This window comes from Chionomys nivalis, chromosome X (genome assembly GCF_950005125.1).
Source record: "Chionomys nivalis chromosome X, mChiNiv1.1, whole genome shotgun sequence".
NCBI classification, from domain to species: domain Eukaryota; kingdom Metazoa; phylum Chordata; class Mammalia; order Rodentia; family Cricetidae; genus Chionomys; species Chionomys nivalis.
The window spans coordinates 37253512-37273733 of NC_080112.1; the positions used below are offsets into that span (position 1 = coordinate 37253512).

The window sequence follows — 20222 nt, forward strand, 5'->3', positions numbered from 1 at the left end:
TAGTTTGGTCCTATGCTGGTTCTTTCCCTGTCTGGCTGGAGTTGGTGAGCTCCCATTAGCTCAGGTAGACTGTTTCAGTGGGTGTCCCCATCATGGTCTTGACCTCTTTGCTCATATTCTCACTCCTCCCACTCTTTAACTGGACTTTGGGAGTGCTCCACTGTGGGTCTCTGCCTCTGTTTCCATCAATTGCTGGATGAAGGTTCTATAGTGATATTTAAGATATACATTAATCTGACTACAGGGCAAGGCCAGTTCAGGCCCCCTCTCCACTACTGTTTAGGGTCTTAGCTGGGGTCATCCTTGTGGATTCCTGGGAATTTCTCTAATGCCAGGTTTCTTGCTAACCCCAAAGTAGCTCCCTCTTTCATTGCTCTCATCTCTGCCTTTCCTCTATCTCGACTATCCTGTTCCCTCAAGTAACATCTGTCCTTTCTAAGTCAAGCATCCAAAGTGTCCCCTCTCTAAACACTGTATTCTCAACAGCCAAAGTCAAAGAACTACATATTTTATTTTGTCTTTTCTTCTCTTTTCTCCTTCCTCTTTCCCTCTAATCTTATCAATTATTTTTATCTGTTCTTTTTTCTCCTCTCTTCCTCCTTGCAAACCTCCCTTCCTTCTTGTTTTAGCAAACCAAAGGAGTCTCTCTGAGAATAATCCACAGCAGCAGGGCAGCTTGGGTGAGGACATGGTCACTGTCTACTCACATGTGAGGGCAGCATGGGGGTATAGCTAGCCAAGTGGGACTATGCAGCCGACAGCAAGAGGATTAGAACCTTCTAGTCACTAAAATCAGGGAACTAACTGCCTGGGTTACATTAACATGGCAATGACATGTTAAAAATAATTGTGGGGACTGACAGGGTTGTTGACTTTTAGGTCTACTCGGGACAGAGTTCTACAAAACAAATGATAGCCTGTCAAGCACTAAATTAGAACAGAAAATACCAGAAAAAAAGCCAGACTTGAAATGAAATACATTCTGCTTTAAGAATTTCCCCCCAAGTATCCTGAACTAGAACTGACCCGCTTATCCATTCAAAACAGAGATGGTAATCAAATGATTATTCTTAGTGGTTATACAGAGGTCACCTCTCTGTCTACAATGTGGAATAAGTGAGAAAAGGATACAAAAGCACCAATGATGAAAATGGGGCTGAAAACGTGCTTCTGGAAGGTGAACAGTGCTAGGCCCATATAGGAGAAGATGAAGTTCTCCGCCAGAAAGTGTAACACCTCAAAAAGCTGCATGAAGAAGAAAAGAGGAGGCCATGAACTCTGCAGTCCTCCTGCTGTGCTACCTGGCAGTCCATCAGGCTCAAGGGCCTCTCTTACCTGCTTGCTTCGACTTCTTGATTCTACTGACAGATTGTTGTACGTATAATGAGCCTGTGTAATCCCACAGAAAAGGACAGCTACAACACCTGTCAAAAGAGTTGCTAAAAATCAGTGAGAAAGAAGAGGCAAGAAAAAAAATTCAACTGACAATTTACAGCAGGTGAGCCATACAGCCTACCTCCCCTCTTCCTCTCTTACAGGCTCTGCTGAGACCAGCAGTAAACCTACCTGTAAATCCACAGGCTTCAGCCAAAAGAAACGTGCTCCAGGACATCAGGAAAAAGAGCGCTGTCTCCAGCAGGGGGAAGCAGTGCAGCTTAGTAAACTTGGTCACGTCAGCACCAGGTTAAGGACAGCAGCTCTGGGCATGGGCAGCAGGGACACTTGAAGTCCCCATTCTTTTAGCCCTCTCAAAGGGCCACCCATCCCCTACACCTCCTTGGAGGGAGTTTTATCTCTGTTTTTTAAATGTTACAGTGTCAGGATGGAACTTAAGAGCCCTGAACATGCTAGGCTGGTTCTCGACCACTCTGCCACACATGCTTTGTTAGTTCTTTTTTCTTTCTTCCTTTTCCTCTCCCCCCCGCCCCCCCCATAGGGTTTCTTTAATTAGCCTTGGCTGGCCGGGAACTCACAATGTAGATCAGGTTGGCCTCAAACTCAGAGATCTACCAGCCTCTACCTCCCAAGTGCTGGGATTAAAGGTATGCGCCACCACATACAGCTCAATTTTACTTCTTTCTTTAAGTTATTTATTTTTATTGTATGTACATTAGTGTTCTGCTTGCATGTACATCTGTGTGAGGGTGTCAGATACCCTGGAAATGGGATTACAGACAGAGTTGAGCTGCCATAAGGGTGCTGGAAATTGAACCCAGGTTCTCAGAAGAGCAGTCAGTGCTCTTAACTGCTGAGCCATCTCTCCAGCCCTGAGCTCAATTTTCAAGTAACAAAATTTTAAAAATATCAGCTTTCCAAGGGCTGGTGGTGTAGCTGAATGGTGCCTTGCATGTTTGCAGTCCTGGGTTTGATCACCCCACCACCATACAAAATAAAAGAAACTTTACAGTAGAATACAGGTTACCAGAGTCAGAGCTGGAGTGCAGAGTTGTTGAATTGGTACAGAGTTTCTGTCTGAGATGAGGAATAGCATTCTGGAAACAGGCAGTAGGAAGGGATAATCAACACTGTGAATGTATTTAAAAACTTAAAATGTGTATTTAATAACTTAAAATGGTGTGTGTGTGTGTGTGTGTGTGTGTGTGTGTGTGTGTAAGAGGGGGGACACGTCCCTGCTAAGCAAGCAAGTGAAGGTCAGAGGACAACCCGTAGGGAGTAGTTTCTTCTACCATGTGGGTTCCAGGAATCAAGCTCAAGTCATCAGGCTTGGTGGAAAAACTCCTTACCTGTTGAGTCATTTTGTCAGATCCTGTACTTACTTTAAACTGTGTACTGAGGCAAATTTTATTATATATTACCATGATTTTAAAAATTAATGATATAAGGAATGCAAACAATTGAGTTGCATGCTTTAAATGGGTGAACTCTATAGGAAATGAATTACTATGATTCTAAGAATAAATTTCTGGCTGCAGGCTTGACTGACAGGTTAGTTCTCATAGGACTGGGAAGGCCTTGGGCAGATCTGGGAAGACAGGCTCTTAAGTCTCTAATTTCCATGATTAAGGCCTGACCCATGTATGTGACAGAAAAAAAAGAAATCTATAATTCCTGGAACAGCAATGAAGTCCTGAGGTCTCCTTTTGAGAACAAAGGGAATCTTCCTCCTATCACAACCATTCAATATGCCATCAACATAGAAGCAACTCACAAACAAGTTCACTGAGCAATTAAGCCCTCAGTACCAGGGCCTTTAAATAAAGCTAGCTTGATGTGTGTTTTATAACAAAGTAGCTGCTAGCTACTCTCAACATTTAAAATGTAGTTAGGCATAGCTGCGATTTTGCAAAGAACAAAGGATACATATCTCAAAGACTAAAAAAAAAAATCAAACAGCTAAAAAAAATCTCACTAATAATTTTCCATATTATCTATACTGGTTACACATAAAATGAATGTGGTTTGTATTACATTCATTAGTAATGCCAATCAAAGAGAGTACTGTGATGGAGGATTCAGCACATATGTAGAGGGACTGCTAGCTCTTTCCATGGTTTTCTCTTTATGTTTGGTTATTTTAAACTAAATATACTATCCTTTGTCATGGAAGACACAGTGGAAAGTTCAATAATTCTCACCTGATGTAGATGTTGCTTTCTATGTGTTCCTTTCATTGGTTAATTAATAAAGAAACTGCCTTGGCCCTGATAGGACAGAAAATTAGGTAGGCAGAGTAGACAGAACAGAATGCTGGGATAAAGAAGCCAAGTAAGGCAGTCACCATGATTCTCCCACTCCAGACAGATGCAGGTTAAGATCTTTCCTGGTAAGCCACCTTGTGGTGTTACACAGATTATTAAATATGGGCTAAAGCAAGATGTGAGAGTTAGCCAATAAGAGGCTGGAACTAATGGGCCAGGCAGTGTTTAAAAGAATACAGTCTCCATGTAATTATTTCAGATAAAGCTAGCCGTGCGGAGCTGGGTGGGAACGCAGCCCACAGCTCACACTACATTCACCAATTACTCCGGGTTAGTTATGGCTACCTTAATGTTCATAGTCCCTGAACAGCAGACAGCACCAGTAACCAGAAGCTAAAGTACAGCCTGACCCAGTGGTCACTGACTACAAGCCTCCTCTGGGTTCCTCAGTCTCTTCATCCCCTAAAATTAGTGTTCCAACTGGGTTATAAGGAAGGGAGAGAAGAAGCAATGGTAAGGACAAAGCAAAATCTAGAGTTGAATTCCCCATCTTTATTTAGTATATCTTATGTTTCATTGATCGTATTTCCTTCTTTCACACTCTTGAGAAAATTTGCTTTACTTAGTCTTTAACAATTTCATGCATGCTAGCATTCTGATCATATGTACCCCAACTCCCTACATCCCACTTCAGATACCTCAACATATCCCCAACCCCATTTTCAATACCTCTTCTTTTGTAATTCTCAGAGTCCAATTTCCCAGTGTTTTTCTCAGATTATTACTTAGGGGCCCAATCACTGTGCCTGACCCAGATGAGGAAGTACCACATCTCAGGAGAACAATCAATTTAAGATTCTGAGCTGAAAGGAGGAACTGAGAACTTTCTCTTTGCAAACACAATATCATGTATGTGTAGCCAGGCAGGGACCAAAACTTTTTTTAAAAGGATATTAAAGCAGTCACAACACCAGTTACAGCTCCCATCGTAAAAGAGCCACTAAATATACCTAGAAAAATGCCAACTGACTTAAAAAAGGCAGCAGCGTCAAAAGCGTGGGTATTTAGTCCTGCTGGCTGATAGGCAACAATAGACCTGGAGTTTAAAAACAAAGAGAGAGAAAGTTTTGTTTTTGTTTTTATTTTTGAAAAGATGACCACACTGGTTCTACATCACGACTCACTAAACAGTCCCGACCCTCCTTCACTATTTTACCTTCTGTGGTTTTAGTTACCTGAGGTCAACCTCAAACTAAAAACATGAAATAGAAAAATCCAGAAATAAACTATTTATAAGTTCTAAATTATATACTGTTCTCAACAGCATGATGAAATCTCCAACCATTCAGCTGGATCCTGTCCATGACATGAATCACTACTTTCACTAATGTATCCACGTGGTATATGCTAACTGACTATTAGTCCATTAGAAACCATTGAGATTATCAGACTATAGCATTTATGTTCAAACAACCTTTATTTTACTTAATAATGTTTCCAACAAGAAAAAGTAGTGTTGCTGAAAATTTGAATCTGCCAAAGAGATGTCATAAAATATTTATTACGTTAGTGAAAAGTTCAATAATATTTTGAAAGAGTAAGCTTGTTGTGTAATTTTATTACAACTGAAACATTATTTTAATTGTTCTACTTTAATATTAGTTATTGCTAACTTTCTACTTGTCTAATTTATATACTGAACTTTATTATTATAGATATGTATTTGTATGTATGTGAAAATCATCAACAGGGTTCAGTATGGTTTCAAGCATCCACAAGGGGTCTTAAACTGTATCCCCGAGGGATAAGGAGACTCACTGGAACTGAAAATAACAACAAACATGGAGTCTAACAAGCACTGCCCGGAGCAACTACATTTAATTTAAGCTGCAGCCACCATGCTATGCTGGCACCAGCATCCTGAATGCTGCTAAGGGACAAAGCCAGAAACATTATCCTACCCCTACCCCACCTCCCTCCAGAACCAGTTACTTACGAGGACAGTACAATGGCAACAGCATCATTCAGGACACTCTCTCCAAACAGAAGAGCATAAAGATCCACATCTGCATGCAGTTCATTAAAGATTGCCAACACAGTCACTGAAATAGAGGCCCAAAGCATAGAAATTAGTTTTGGCTTCTGCCGTCAAACTACAGATTACAGGTTTATAGAGGCTAATTGTCTATTAGATGGTACAAGGTGGTTTGGTACCATCTAATAATACCTGTCTAGTAAATGATAAAAGGGAAAATGTTAAGCTTCTAATCTAGATGAGGTTTGATGTGATCATTGAGTCTGATGATCCCTGCACCGAAGTACACTGCTGTCTGCGCCAAAGTACACAGCCCTAATAACGCCAACATACTGAAAATACCTTGTATAGAAATTGGGGGGTGGCGGGGTAGAGCCACTTATATAATTTGTCTCTTTTTGTGAGTTGGCAATTTTTTGAAGATAGAAATCCTTTTTTTTTTTTTTAACCTTAGTACTCCCAGAACTCAGCACAGAGTCAGGGTGTAGAATAGACTGATAAAGGCTTTCTCCATGACAAATCACCTGTAATTATACTTGTTAGGGAAGAAATAACTAAGAAAGGGTCTTTTATATAGCCCAGGTTGTCGTAGAACTTACAACCCTCCTGCCTCAGTCCCCTGAATGTTAAGATTACAGACATGCACTGCCATGCTCAGGCCATAATTACACTTTCCCCAGTTTTCACACTTCTGAAGCATTTAAAAACCAATGATTCTCTGGATCAATATCTGAAACTTTTAACCTCTAAACTCCTTTATATTCTAAGACCTGTGCTCCTAATACTGATATTTATTGAATACAGCATAAAATTAGGTATTTGTGCATTTTAAATAATAACTTTTATATACTAACATGAAATATTTTAATAAAAACTACACTTTCTGAAATAAAAATCTGGAAAGAAAAAGGGTATCCCTTTAAACTCTTGGATTACCAGATGTTTCTCACAGCTGTTTCTATATCTAAGGGACAGATAATAATACTATGTTCTTGTGCAGCCTCTGGAAGACCCCACTGTACATGTGGGAAAGATGAGAGTAAAAAGACAAATAAGGTACTGCTGTTATTATGAAATCAGTTTTGACCTGATGGGCCCCTTGAAAGGGTTTTGGGGAACCCCAAGTATTCTCAGTTCATACACACTGAGACTTACTGCTAGAACATGGTTTCTCAACTTCAGCCTTACTCGTATTTGGGACCAGATAATTGCTTTGCTGTGGGGGTTGACCTGCATACCATATCCCTGGCCTCTATCTGCAGAAGATGATAGAGAAAGACACATGCATCCAGCTTACCTCGACAAGGCAATGGAAGTACCACTGAAACCCAAAGTAATATAGTAGAAAGATTAAGAAGGTCCTAGGTGCTCCCAGCTAGGAGAGAACTCATGGTACTAGGCCACGGGTAGGATTCAAGATAAACATCTAATTTTGTTTAAGCTTGCATCAGCCAGGTTTTCTGGTATTTGTAGCCAAAAGTACTACTACTTAGAGAAATAGAACACCAAACCAAATGCTTAGTTCAGTGAGTAATTAGAAAAAAGTCAGTTTGCTTACCAATCCAAGAATTTGCCAGCCCCCTTCATATACATGTGTCCCATCCCAATCTCAAGCCCCCTTCACTAAAAATAACCCATTGTGTGAATTTTACAGTGATTTCCCCCCTTTCTTTATAGTGTAACAACCCAAACACACACTGTTTGAAACTATCGTTTCAGTCTGCCCATTTTAAAGAGAATGGACTTTAAAATAACCTCTATCTTATACTGATGAATATCTTGCATATCACCTTAGAACCTTCATCTGGCGATGGATCGAGATAGAGACAGAGACCCAATTTGGAGCAACGGTCTGAGCTCTTAAGGTCCAAATGAAGAGCAGAAGGAGGGAGAACATGAGCAAGGAAGTCAGGACCACGAGGGATGCACCCACCCACTGTGACAGTGGAACTGATTTATTGTGAGCCCACCAAGGCCAGCTGGACTGGGACTGAATAAGCATGGGTTGAAACTGGACTCTCTGAGCATGGCGGACAATGAAGGCTGATGAGAAGCCAAGGACAATGGCACTAGGTTTCGATCCTGATACATGAACTGGCTTTGTGGGAGCTTAGCCTATTTAGACGCTCACCTTCCTGGACCTAGATAGAAGGGGGAAGACCTTGGTCTTCCCGCAGGGCAGGGAATCTGAACTGCTCTTCAGTATCGAGAGGGAGGGGGAATGGAGTGGGGGGAGGAGAAGAGGAGTGGGGATGGGGGAGTGGGGGGAGGGGGCAATATGTGGGAGGAGGGGGAGGGAAATGGGAAACGGGGAGCAGGTGGAAATTTTAATTAAAAAAAGAATATAAATAAATAAATAAATAAATAAATAAATAAATAAATAAAACCTTTCTCTCTGCTAGGTTCCTCCTTGATCCCCTTCTGTGAGCTCTTTTCTCAAGGTGCCTTATGATTTAGTTCTTTAGTTCTTCCAAGCCAGGGGCATAGACAGCTCTTTTGTAATGCCTATTGCTTTCTGTTAGGGAGGATTTTTGAGACAGGGTTTCTCTGTGTAGCTCTAGCTGTCCTAAAACTCACTCTGTAGACCAGGCTGGCCTCAAACTCACAGAGATCCACCTGCCTCTGATTAAAGGTGTGCACCACTATCGCCTGGCTATTAGTAGTAGTAGTAGTAGTAGTAATAATATAATAATAATAAAGATAGGATCTCACTATATAGATTGACCTTGAACTCATAAAAAACTACTTGACTCTGTCTCCCAAGTACTGGGATAGAAGCTACAACAGGTTGTCTATCACTCTCTTAATTCACCTTAGCATCTTTTGGAATCAGAAGAAAGTTGCATCCGTTAGGATGGAGTCATATTTTCATAGTCTAACCTCATTACTGTAGTTTTCTTATTCAAGGGGATAACTTCATTTTTCCTTAGGTTTACATGCTATTCAACCTCAACTTGACAGTGTTGCTTATATTTAATGAAGGTGTGGCAAGGTTAGTGTATGGGTTCCTTTTTCTGATGCAGTGTAATGAATGAGAATGACCTCCATAGGCTCGTGTATTTAAATACTTGGTATCCAGATGGTGGTTTGGGGGAGGCTATGGAACCTTTAGCAGGTGGAACCTTGCTGGAAATACATCACTGGGGCAGCAAACTTTGAAGGTTTGCAGGCTTGTTCCACTTCTCCCCTCCCCCCAACTTCCTGGGTGCACATGCAAATATAAAAGAAAGAAAATGCAATTATCCAGCTTCCTGCTCCTGCTACCATGCCATGCATTCCCAATATCAACAGACTCTGTCACTCTAGGATCATACACGAAAATAAACTCGGTCTTCCTTATTTTACCGTCGGCTATGGAATTTTCTCACAGCAGTTACAAACAACTAATAAATATGACCATTTCCCCAATACTTTCTGAGATCCACTGATTCCAGCATTTTCCATCCCACCCCAACTAGAATTCAATCTATCTTCCTCTTTTAATGACCTGTCAATCAAACTCAATAGCCCCAGCAGTTCCTCTTTGGGGAATGGGTCAATTCTTCCAGAAATATCTTTCGTGGGCATTTATTTTTATAAAAAAATATTATTAGTTATGTACAGTGTCACATGCCTTTAATCCCAGCACTCAAGAGGCAGAGGCAGGTGGACCTCAATGGGTTAGAGGCCAACCTGGTCTATACAATGGGTTTCAGGCTGGCCAAGACTACACAGTAAGACTCAGTCTCAAAAAATTGTTATTGTGTGTCACACATATGTGTGGAGGTTGTAACACAATTTTATGAAGTCAGTTCTCTCTCCCCACCTTTACACGGATTCCAGGTTTGGAACTCAATTTACCAAACTTGTACAAGAATCTTTACTCACTGCACCATCTGATGGTCATTTTCTGTGTGTTTCTAAGAGCCCTCATAACTCAGATCACTCGCACAGCCTCTGACCTACTTTAGTCTCCGTATACTCATCAGCAAATCTGAACATTGAATGTCCCTATCAGCTTCAAGTGTCACCATACAGGCTAACAGTATTTATTCTCAGTGGGGACTCTTACTTTAGTGTGTAAATATTGGAGGGAAATTTCTGGCTTTCATAGCACTCAAAATGATCAGCACTCCTTCTTTTCCTCTGCAGAGGTGCTATTTTTATATCCAAGCCTCACTGTTTCTACTGCAATAGTCTGCTATTTCCTTTATGGGTGTTTTTTTCTTTTGCTGTCCTGTTTTCTCTATTTTTGTTAGGGACTAAAGGACATCTTGAAGTAACATTCCATCCAACATGCTTTCTTTTTCAAAACTTTTAATTCATTTACAAAAGATAAACACCTAATTTGGATTTGAAGAATAACAGAATAACCTCTTTATCATGACATAAACTAGTAGGAACAGGCTACATGCCTGCCAGCAATGCTTCTTAGAGGACATATTCTTACAACACTGATGCTATCTCAAGACACAAAGTCAACTTCTCCCATTTGGCCTGATGCGACAGCTTACACAACATGGAAACCATTAGGGATAAGACTTTTTAAAAAGCTTTGTTCCAAGCCGGGCGGTGGTGGCGCATGCCTTTAATCCCAGCACTTGGGAGGCAGAGGCAGGTGAATCTCTGTGAGTTCGAGACCAGCCTGGTCTACAAGGACAGGCTCCAAAACCACAGAGAAACCCTGTCTTGAAAAACCAAAAAAAAAAAAAAAAGCTTTGTTCCATATAATTTATTACATGAATTAAATTTATGGCCTCCTCATGCAAAACTTTGACTCTAGAAGTTTACTAGTATATACTATAAGAATTGCCTTTTAAAAAAAATCCAGCTGCTGAAGAAAATTTAACAATGATAATCACAAATGCTGATGAGTTACCATAAAACAGATAACCATGTTAAGCATTTTTTAATTTAATTCAGTTCATATAAAACCTTATGAGGCGGCTAATATTACCATTTAAGGGTAAGAAAACAAAACTCTGCAATGCATGGGCTTCTCTATACTTCATTAATGAAATCCACCAAATCTCAATGATGAAACGAGAGGCTTCATTCCTCAGTTACATCATCTGTCCACTGTAGACTGTTGTGTGGGGGGCTCTATCCACATCACATACATTGAGGATTCAGGGACTCAACACTGATGGAAGCAAATAAAAATAAACAGTATCTAGAGTTGGCAGTCTAGGAGCAGGAGATCCTGGGCATCAGACTCTATCAGTCAGAGAGGGTCTTAGAAGAAAACAAATGGCACACTCAAACAGCAAACTAAGAAGAGCTTTAGATGGTGGTGCATTCCTTTAATCCCAGCACTCTGGGAGGCAGGGGTAGGCAGAGCTCTGTGAGTTCAAAGCCAACCTGGTCTAAAGAGGGAGTTCCAGGACAGCCAGGACTGTTACACAGAGAAACCTTGTCTGGAAAAAACAAGAATTTAAAAAAAGCTTTATAAAGAGGTTATTTATAAAAATGTAGGAAGAGTACAGGAAAACAGAAGGGAGAAGACAGTGCTTGAGGCCAGAACCAGGGAACTTACATCCATAGGTCTGAAGGCTCAAGAGCAAGGAGTAGTTAAAAGAATCTGGAGTTGTAGGGACTGGGTTCCTTGAAAGGAGCTGTTACTTCTGATGAAGAGGTACAACTGGTCTGAAGGATTCCTATACTTCCATCCTCCTTCCAGTGGCATTCACTATAGACAAATCCAATGGGAAATCAGAAAGCAAAGGAACCTTTGACGTTCCATATAAGCCAGCTTCTAGGGCTGAGGAAGAGGAAAGGGCAGCAGGTAATTGTGAAGGGGCAAGCAGAAGACATACAACAGCCATCAACTGTTAAAGAATTCAGCACACAGCAAAGTCCAAAGATTTGGTGGATTGGTTACTTTTCTCATACCTGTGACTTGAAAAGCACAACTTAGGGGAGGAAAGGTTTATTCTGGCCCATGGTTTGATCAATATAGTCTGTCGTTGCTGGGAAGGAATGTTACCAAGAGCATGAGATGGCTAATCATACTGTGTTTACAATCAGGAAGCAAAGAGAGATGAATACTCGTGTTAGCTGATTTTGTCTCTTTTCAATGGAGTAATGCCACCCACACTCAGGTCATGTCTTAACCCCCTCCATTAATCTACTCTGGAAACACCCTCATAGGCATACTCAAAGGTATTCTTTATTAATGCCCTAGTGTTTCTTAAACCAATCAGTGAGTAGTTAAAAATAACTATCATATTTGACTAAGTGGAGGATTATATTATATAACTTCAAAAAGCCTTTTTGACTTTTAAACATAACTTGCCTAAAATGTTATAATTACCAATAGTAAAAACAAAACATAGTTAATTGCTCATGACAATGAAAGCATGTCTAATACCATTAACAACGGACAGTTACCTAGATCTGTTATGAATCTTAACTCCTCTTTATTCCTGCTATCATCTTAGAAAGCAAGTCAGGAACTTTGTGGTACAAGTCTATGCCAGACAACAGTGAGGAAATATCCACAGTAGATGGCAGCATCCAAAAGAGAATGATGTAGGGATAGCAGGCTGGGAAAGGGATTTGCCCTTTTTTTGGATGTAATTTGAATTTCCTGTAAACTTTCACATAAAATGGGTTGGTCCTCTAGGAAGCAGCATTAGGTGATGCTGAGGAACTTTGAGAGAAGGGACTTCAATTACTGTTCTGGGGGACCCTAGTTTCTCACCATTTCTGAGCTCTTGGCTTGAGATATTACCACCTACTTAAGAATATACCCCCACCATCACCATCCTACACACTTATCAGATGGCCAAACCATTGTGGAATACCTGATTTTCAACCTAAACCCCCCAAAGTGAGGTTTTTTAAGTGAGTGGTGGTGGTGCATGTTTTTAGTCCCAGCACTCAGGAGGCAGAGGCAGGCAGATCTCTGAGTTGAAGGCCAGTCTAGTCTATAAAGCAAGTGTGGGACAGCCTGGGCTATACAGAGAAGCCCTGTCTCAAAAACAAACAAACAAACAACAAAACAAAACAAAATGAACAAAGAAAAATCATTTCTCTTTCTTAAGTTACTGTCTCCAACATTTTCCTGTAGTGATGCAAAGCTACTAATACAGTATGCAACAGACTTTCCCACCACTGCAAGACCCTTTACAGATCACAGAATAGCTGGCACACACAGGAAGAAGAAAAGCATCTTTAGAACCTGATCTGTTCATTCAATTGACTTTTCTTGAACACATCACTTATTTATGAAATATCATTTAATATTTGTGAATGCTCACTATAAAGTACCCATATCTCTATGTACAAAATGGACTTAATTCCAAGAGCTATAAAGAGAAATAGCTGGGCCGTGGTGGCGCACGCCTTTAATCCCAGCACTCGGGAGGCAGAGGCAGGTGGATCTCTGTGAGTTCGAGGTCAGCCTAGTCCACAAGATCTAGTTCCAGGACTAGCTTCACAGTTATTGAGAAATCCTGTCTCAAAAAAAGAGGTCTAGGAAGAGTGACCAGGTAGGTGGCACACTGGAAACATCTCAAAAGGTGACAACTGAGTGGTATAACTAGAGAATTAGTTTTGGACAACTAATTTGGATCAGAGATTTTAAAATCTGCTATGCTGATTGACTCTGAGGGGTACATAAGAAACAGGATTAAAATGGAGGGTAACAGGGTTAGTTAGTAGTATATCTCAATGGGCGAGACACTTGCCTAGTGTGCTCAGAGTTTGATTCTCAGCAACTCCCTCCATACATGCATGTACACACAAATTAAGACTGGGGGAAGCCAGGTCATTGTGTCACACGCCTTTAATCCCAGCACTTGGGAGGCAGAGGCAGGCAGACCTCAATGAGTTCGAGACCAGCCTGGTCTACAGAGCTAGTTCCAGGACAGGCTCCAAAGCTACAGAGAAGCCCTGTGTCGAAGGGGGGAAAAGACTAGGAGAATCATTTCGTACTGTGTCACAAGAAGAAATAGCACTCATTTTCTATCGATATACTAGAAGATGGCATCCTATATTTCCTTTCCTCAATGACAGATCAATCTAAATTGGCCCTTTTTATGTTGTTTTTTGTTTGTTTGTTTGTTTGTTTTTCAAGACAGGGTTTCTCTGTAGCTTTGGAGCCTGTCCTGGAGCTAACTCTTATAGACCAGGCTGGCCTCGAACTCATTGAGGTCTGCCTGCCTCTGCCTCCTGAGTGCTGGGATTAAAGACGTGCGCCACCACAGCACGGCCGTAAAATGGCCTTCTAAAAAGATGAAATATGGATCCCATGATACCAACCACAAGTGGAGAGGGCTGTAACCCCACATATATGGTGCCATTTTCAATGAGAAAACCGAAGATTGATATGTTAAGTCAGGTACAGTATAATCAAGGATAAGAAGCTTATTTTTTTCCTGCCAGTCAATACCACTCCATACTAGAATTTGTGTTTGATGACTTAGGAACAAAAAGCCAATCTGATCTAGTCATCCCCTTAAAACCAACTTCTTGCTCTATGGGCCATAATCATCAGTTGGGCATTTATCAAAAGAGTGGTTACAGTTGTAAATATGTGTATTTTGCTGCTCAGAAACATCTCAGTGGCTTTCTTGAGAAAGAACCATTCTCAGGACTATCAAAAAACTTCAATCTCCAAGACTTCTCAGAACAGACTCCCAAATTTAATCATTAAGCAAACAGCTAGATGTGCTAGCTCACACCTGTAATGCCAGCATTAAGAAGGTCGAGGCAGTAATGAAGTCGGTCTGTGCTATACAAGTGAGTTCTAAGCCATCCTGGGCTACAATGAGAGACCCTGTCTCCAAAAGCAAACAATCAAACAAGTGCAGCTGGTCTAGTTCCCTTTATGCCCACCAACACTGACTTCTGCTATTCTGTCCCTCCACATTCCCACTTAGTTACTTGCTTTCAGTTGAGGGTTTTTTTCCTTTTTTGTTTTTTTTTTTCTTTTTCTTTTTATTCTCTGTGTAACAGTTCTGGCCATCCTAGAACTTGCTCTATAGACAAAGCTGGCCTCAAACTCAGCGATCTGCCTGCCCCACTTGCCTCCTGAGTACTGGGATTAAAGGCAAACACCACCACCACCACTGGCTCTGTTGAGTTTTAAAATCACTAATTTTGGAATTCACACAACTAAACTATATTATTGTAAGTTATTAACCCCCATACTAGTTTCATGCAGGTAATATCTCTCAAACAGAGGTCACAATAATAGCAGAAGACAAAGTACTAACTTCAAGGCCATTTTTGTTCATAGCACCAAGTCCTCAACTATACAACTGTCTAGCACCATGCTATTCAATAGGGCAAGGCCAGTTCGGGCCCCCTCTCCTCTATTGCTTAGGGTCTTAGGTGGGGTCATCCTTGTGGATTCCCGGAAATCGTTTGTTTTCTTTTTAAAAAATAAAAATAAAAGATTATCACTATTCAGAATGTTAGAGAGTATTTTACACATGCATGCTTCTGCACATCTAAGCAAGAACAGAAACATCAAGATTTTTATACTTCCATTGTTAGGACTAGACCAACCCTTTCTCTGTAATTTATTTCTAAGATGTATAGTCAGTCAATCCTCATTATGTGAAGAGAATCAGTTCCAGGAACTTCTTCACAGAGATACCAAAATCTATAAATGTTGAAGTCCCTTATATAAAATGATAAGTGTATATAAAACCTATGTGTACCCTGTTGCATTTGAAAGTATAGCTAAACTGGTTGTAATAGTTAATTCAAGGTAAATGCTATGTAAGTAGTTGTTATACTATATTGGTTAGGGAATGAGACAAGAACAGAACTCTCTTACACATTCAGTACATGTGCAATTGTTTTTTTTTTTATTTTTGAGACTGCAACTTAATTACAACACTTCCCCCTTCCTTTTCCTCATTCCAAATATCCATCCCTACTCTCCTTCAAATTCATGGTCTCTGTTTTCACAGCCCTGAAATCGTACATACAAGTAACATTATATGAACCCAGAAGATTATATTTAGGAATATATATGTATGTGTGAATACATATATTCATGTGGATTTTTTTAAAGCTGCATCTGAACCCAGACATGGAAAACACAGTTGTAATAGCTGGCATTAGAGAAAGTAATAGCTGATACTTTGGGAAACTTTAAAAATTTATGTGTATGGGTATTTTCCCTGTAACTGGGGCTACAGATGGTTGTGAGCCACCATGTGAATATTGGGAATCAAACCTGGGTCCTCTACACAAGCAGCAAGTGCTTTTAACCACTGAGTCATCTCTCCAGTCCCCTGCTCTGCTTTATATACTCTAACTTGGAGTCAAGCTATCTTATTTGTTTTTGAGGTACAGGAAAGAAGGTCTATAAATTAATTCCATTTCTTTTTTCTGATGTTTTGAGACAGAGTTTCTCTGTAGCTTTGGAGTCTGTCCTGGAACTAGCTCTGTAGACCAGATCTAACTACCATTCACTTCCTCCATCATCTCTTAATGCCACAGTCTCTCTACTGTAAAAAAGTCAACAACTGCTCTTAACTTTATAAGATTTACATAATATAGTAACACAATGATCAAGCCAAATGTCAAATTACCTGGGTCAGTGGCAGAGATAATTGCTCCAAAAAAGAGACAATCCGTGTAGTAAAATTTATCAGAGAGCTGGCCCACAATCTTCATGAGTTTCACCACCCCATACATAAGATTTCTGTAGGATGAGAGGTAAACAGTGTCAGGGGAACATTTTGCTGACATATAAACAGTAATAGAGTGATATTAGAACATTGTACTTTAAGGGAGATTCAGGAAAGTATGGGCAGTTGCTATGGTTGGACACTTACCAGGAACCTAGGCAAATAGAACTTTGACACCTAACAATGGTTTATAGTTATTATCTTGCAGAAGTATCTAAATACTTCTTTTGTTATTGTTGCTTTTTTGTGCATGCATGGGGGTGGGGCACTGAGAGAAAGTCTCGCATTGACTAATCTAGCCTTGACTTGCTATGTAGCAGAGGATGACCTTCAACTTTTGATCCACTCAACGATGGCCCTGAACTGATTCTCTTGCCTCTGCCTTTCAAGTGCTATAATTACAGATATAACCCACCACCACCCAAAGCTTTGTGCATTTTAGGTAAACTGCACTAACTGAATTACATCCCAATCTCTGAATATTTCACTCTTAAAAGTTGTTCTCATTAACAACTATATCATCTGTGAGGTATGATCTTTGATGAGTCATGAAGTTAAAGGATCAACTGGGTGATAGAGGAGAATAGAAGGTAGAGCCTCAAATAATGTATAATAAATGACTACAATGTAGACTTATAAGATAGTATAGCTCAAGTCATAAAAACTAAGGGGCTGGGTGAAGCTAGAGAGACTGACATTACTAATATCTCCATCAAGAAGTAGTGCAAAGAAGGTAAAGACACAACCCTCTTGAAATGTCCTAGTAGATCACCAGTGTCCCCACTGATATATCTGGCCTCTTGCTCTCTTTGGGTGAAGCAGGCTAGCTATAGCCCCTCTCATATTGGGCAGAATGCGACATGGTCTAACAGGGATCACCAAGTTCAATATTTCAGTTTGGCTGGAGCAAACTTCCTACATGGCAGATTATAATCGGAAACAGTAATGAGTATTGAAAAATAGCCTATCATGTATTACACATGTGTATATGTATCTGTGTGCATGTACCAATAATAACAGCAAATGCAAGGTTTAAAAGAATAAAAATAACATAGAATTAACTCCACGTACACTAAGGCCAAGGCCAACCATTTAATAAGATGTGTGATAGTAAAGACAATGTCACTGTCTTCCCTTATGTCTTTAGTGACTAGAACAGTGGACTGGCTAGTGGTGAAAGAATTGCTTGCACTGTAGACTGGAATCCTTATGAGAAGAATTGACTAGAACTTAATGCTTGCCTAGTGTGTGCCCAGGTGTTGCTCCAATCAGTTCAACTTCAGTCCATGACCACTCCATGGAACAGATATGATTTGTTCTTCGCTGCTTATCAAAGGTTTTCACGTTCATACCTTTCAAATATTTCTTAAAAGTAGAATTTCTTCTCCATTCCTTTTTAGTAAAAACCTACACCTACATGGTACATTTCTGTCTGCCAGCCTTACCACCATTTTGCTTCCCATCATCATTAATGCATGCCAGAGAACCTGGTGTCCTTCAGTGATCTGTCACCCCATTAAGGAGAGACTTCAAGACCATCCTTTTAAAGAATAAAACAGAAGGTCCTTGCCTTTATCACCAGTTTTCCAACTAATTTTTTTGTTAAAGTCCGTATTACATTTAGATTTGCTTGTACATTTTTAAAAATATCACCTTTCTATTCTAAGATCCCATCGAAACTACCAGATGACATTTAGTCATTAAATCTCCTGGTCCCCTTTTGGTTGTGACAGTTTCTCATCCACTGCTTGTTTTTGACGATCTTGGCAATTCTGAACACTGCTGGACAGAAAGTTTGCAGGGTACCCTTCAGTTGAGATTTGTCTGGCTTTTTTTCCAGATAAAGCTGATGTGTTTGGGGTAAATGATCAGGGAGGCGAAGTGCCCTTCTTCCTACAAATCTCAAGGATATATAATAACAACAAGGCTTACAGTGTCTTCCATGCTTTCTATTTTTCAGCTACTCTCTTCTTTCCCTACTTCCTGTACCATCCTCATCATAAGAAGTCACAACATGCAGCCCACACTCAAAGCTAGGTTGGAATGAAGAGCTGGGGATAAGGGGACTAAGTTCTAACATTTGAAGGGAATGTATCTATAACACTTAACTACAATTTGGCATGTGAAATGTCTCTTCTTGTTTATTTCTTCATTAAATGATCTCTCTATGTATAGACACAGGAATATTTATTTTATATTCTGTATGATAATCTAATTGAAAGTTATTTATCTTGTTGTGTTTCAGATACTTATGGGTTCTGGCTATGGTGAGAACTTCAGGTTAGCTTTTGAGTTCCTTTGACATGACTTGTATATTTATGGTTGTCTGTCCTTTGAGCGTTAGCTTACTTTCTGTATTGAAAGATGCTCCAACAGCATTGGGCTGAGCTCCCAAAGTCCAGTTGAAGAGTGGGAGAAGTGAGAATATGAACAAAGAGGTCAAGACCATTATGGAGATACCCACTGAATCAGCTTACCTGAGCTAATAATGAAGCCTTCCAACACCAACCGGACAGTGGGGGAACCAGCATAGGACCAAACTAGGTCCTCTGAATGTGGCTGACAGTTTTATGGCTGGGGCAGACTATGGGGCCACTGGCAGTGAGGCTAGGATTTAGCCCTACTGCTTGTTCTGGGTTTTTGGAACCTATTCTCTCTGGAGGGATACCTTGCTCAGCCTAGATATAGTGGGGAGGACCCTGGTTCTGCCTCAAATCAATGTGCTAGACTCTGTTGACTCCACGTGGGAAGCCTTACCCTCTCTGGGGGGTGAATGGGGAGTGGAACGAGGGGTGGGGGGAAGGTGGAAGGAGCAGGAGGAGGGGAAGGAGTGGGAAATGGATTTGGCATGTAAACTGAGAAAAGACAGATTTTTAAAAAAAAAAGATGCTCCTTGTTCATGTAAATTTCATGCTTCTGCCCTAGACTAAGAGACACTATGTTTTTATCATAGAATGCTACAAGAAATTATGATCTAGTAATTTTAGTTAATTTTAATTTTTCTTAATTTTTTTGTTTTATTGAGCTATATATTTTCTCTACTCCCCTCCTCTCCTCTCTTCCTCCTGCCACATTTCTACCCTCCCCATGCTCCCAATTTACTCAGGAGATCTTGTCGTTTTCTACTTCCCATGTAGATTAGATCCATGTATGTTTCTCTTAGGCTCCTAATTATTGTCTAGGTTCTCTGGGATTGTGAACTGTAGACTGTTTTTTTTTCTTTATGTCTAAAAGTATGAGTGAGTACATATGATATTTGTCTTTCTGGATCTTTGTTCCCTTACTCAATATGATGTTTTCTAGATCCATCCATTTGTCCACAAATTTCAAAATGTCATTTTTTCTGCTGTGCAGTACTCCATTGTGTGATATACCACATTTTCCTTATCCATTCTTCAGTCGATGGGCATTTAGGTTGTTTCCAGGTTCTGGCAATTACAAAAAATGCTACTATAAACATAGTTGAGCACATGTCCTTGTGGCACGATTAAGTATTCTTTGGAAATATACCAAAAATGGTATTGCTGGGTCTGAGGAAGGTTGTTTTCTAATTTTCTGAGAAATTGCCACACTGACATCCAATGAGGCTGTACCAGCTTGCATTCCTACCAGCCACACAGGAGTGTCCCCTTTTCCCCACAACCTCTCCAGCATAAGTTGTCATCAGTGTTTTTGATCTTGGTCATTCTTACAGGTGTAAGATGGAATCTCAGAGTTGTCTTGATTTGCATTTCTCTGATGGTTAAGGATGTTGAGCATCTTAATTTAAATTTAATGTCCACATGCAGCTAACAACTACCATATTACACAGGATAATGCTCTATACTAATTTCCATCCTCATACAATATTAAAATACTGCTTTCTACACTATATTGATGAATCTCATTCCTTTGGGT

At 40.2% G+C, this 20222-nt stretch overlaps 1 protein-coding gene across 3 annotated transcripts in view; it reads right to left on the bottom strand.

Annotated features, from left to right (window-relative positions):
• Nucleotides 1–20222, bottom strand: part of Slc9a7 (solute carrier family 9 member A7) — a 167160-nt gene that overhangs the window by 76564 nt on the left and 70374 nt on the right. For all 3 annotated transcript variants that reach the window (XM_057759236.1, XM_057759235.1, XM_057759237.1), the window contains exons 5-10: nucleotides 16227–16339; nucleotides 5656–5761; nucleotides 4614–4755; nucleotides 1567–1672; nucleotides 1336–1424; nucleotides 1132–1245 (exon numbers count right to left, since the gene is read on the bottom strand). In XM_057759236.1, the coding sequence (XP_057615219.1) occupies nucleotides 1132–1245; nucleotides 1336–1424; nucleotides 1567–1672; nucleotides 4614–4755; nucleotides 5656–5761; nucleotides 16227–16339 (670 nt within the window). The remainder of the gene's footprint in view (nucleotides 1–1131; nucleotides 1246–1335; nucleotides 1425–1566; nucleotides 1673–4613; nucleotides 4756–5655; nucleotides 5762–16226; nucleotides 16340–20222) is intronic.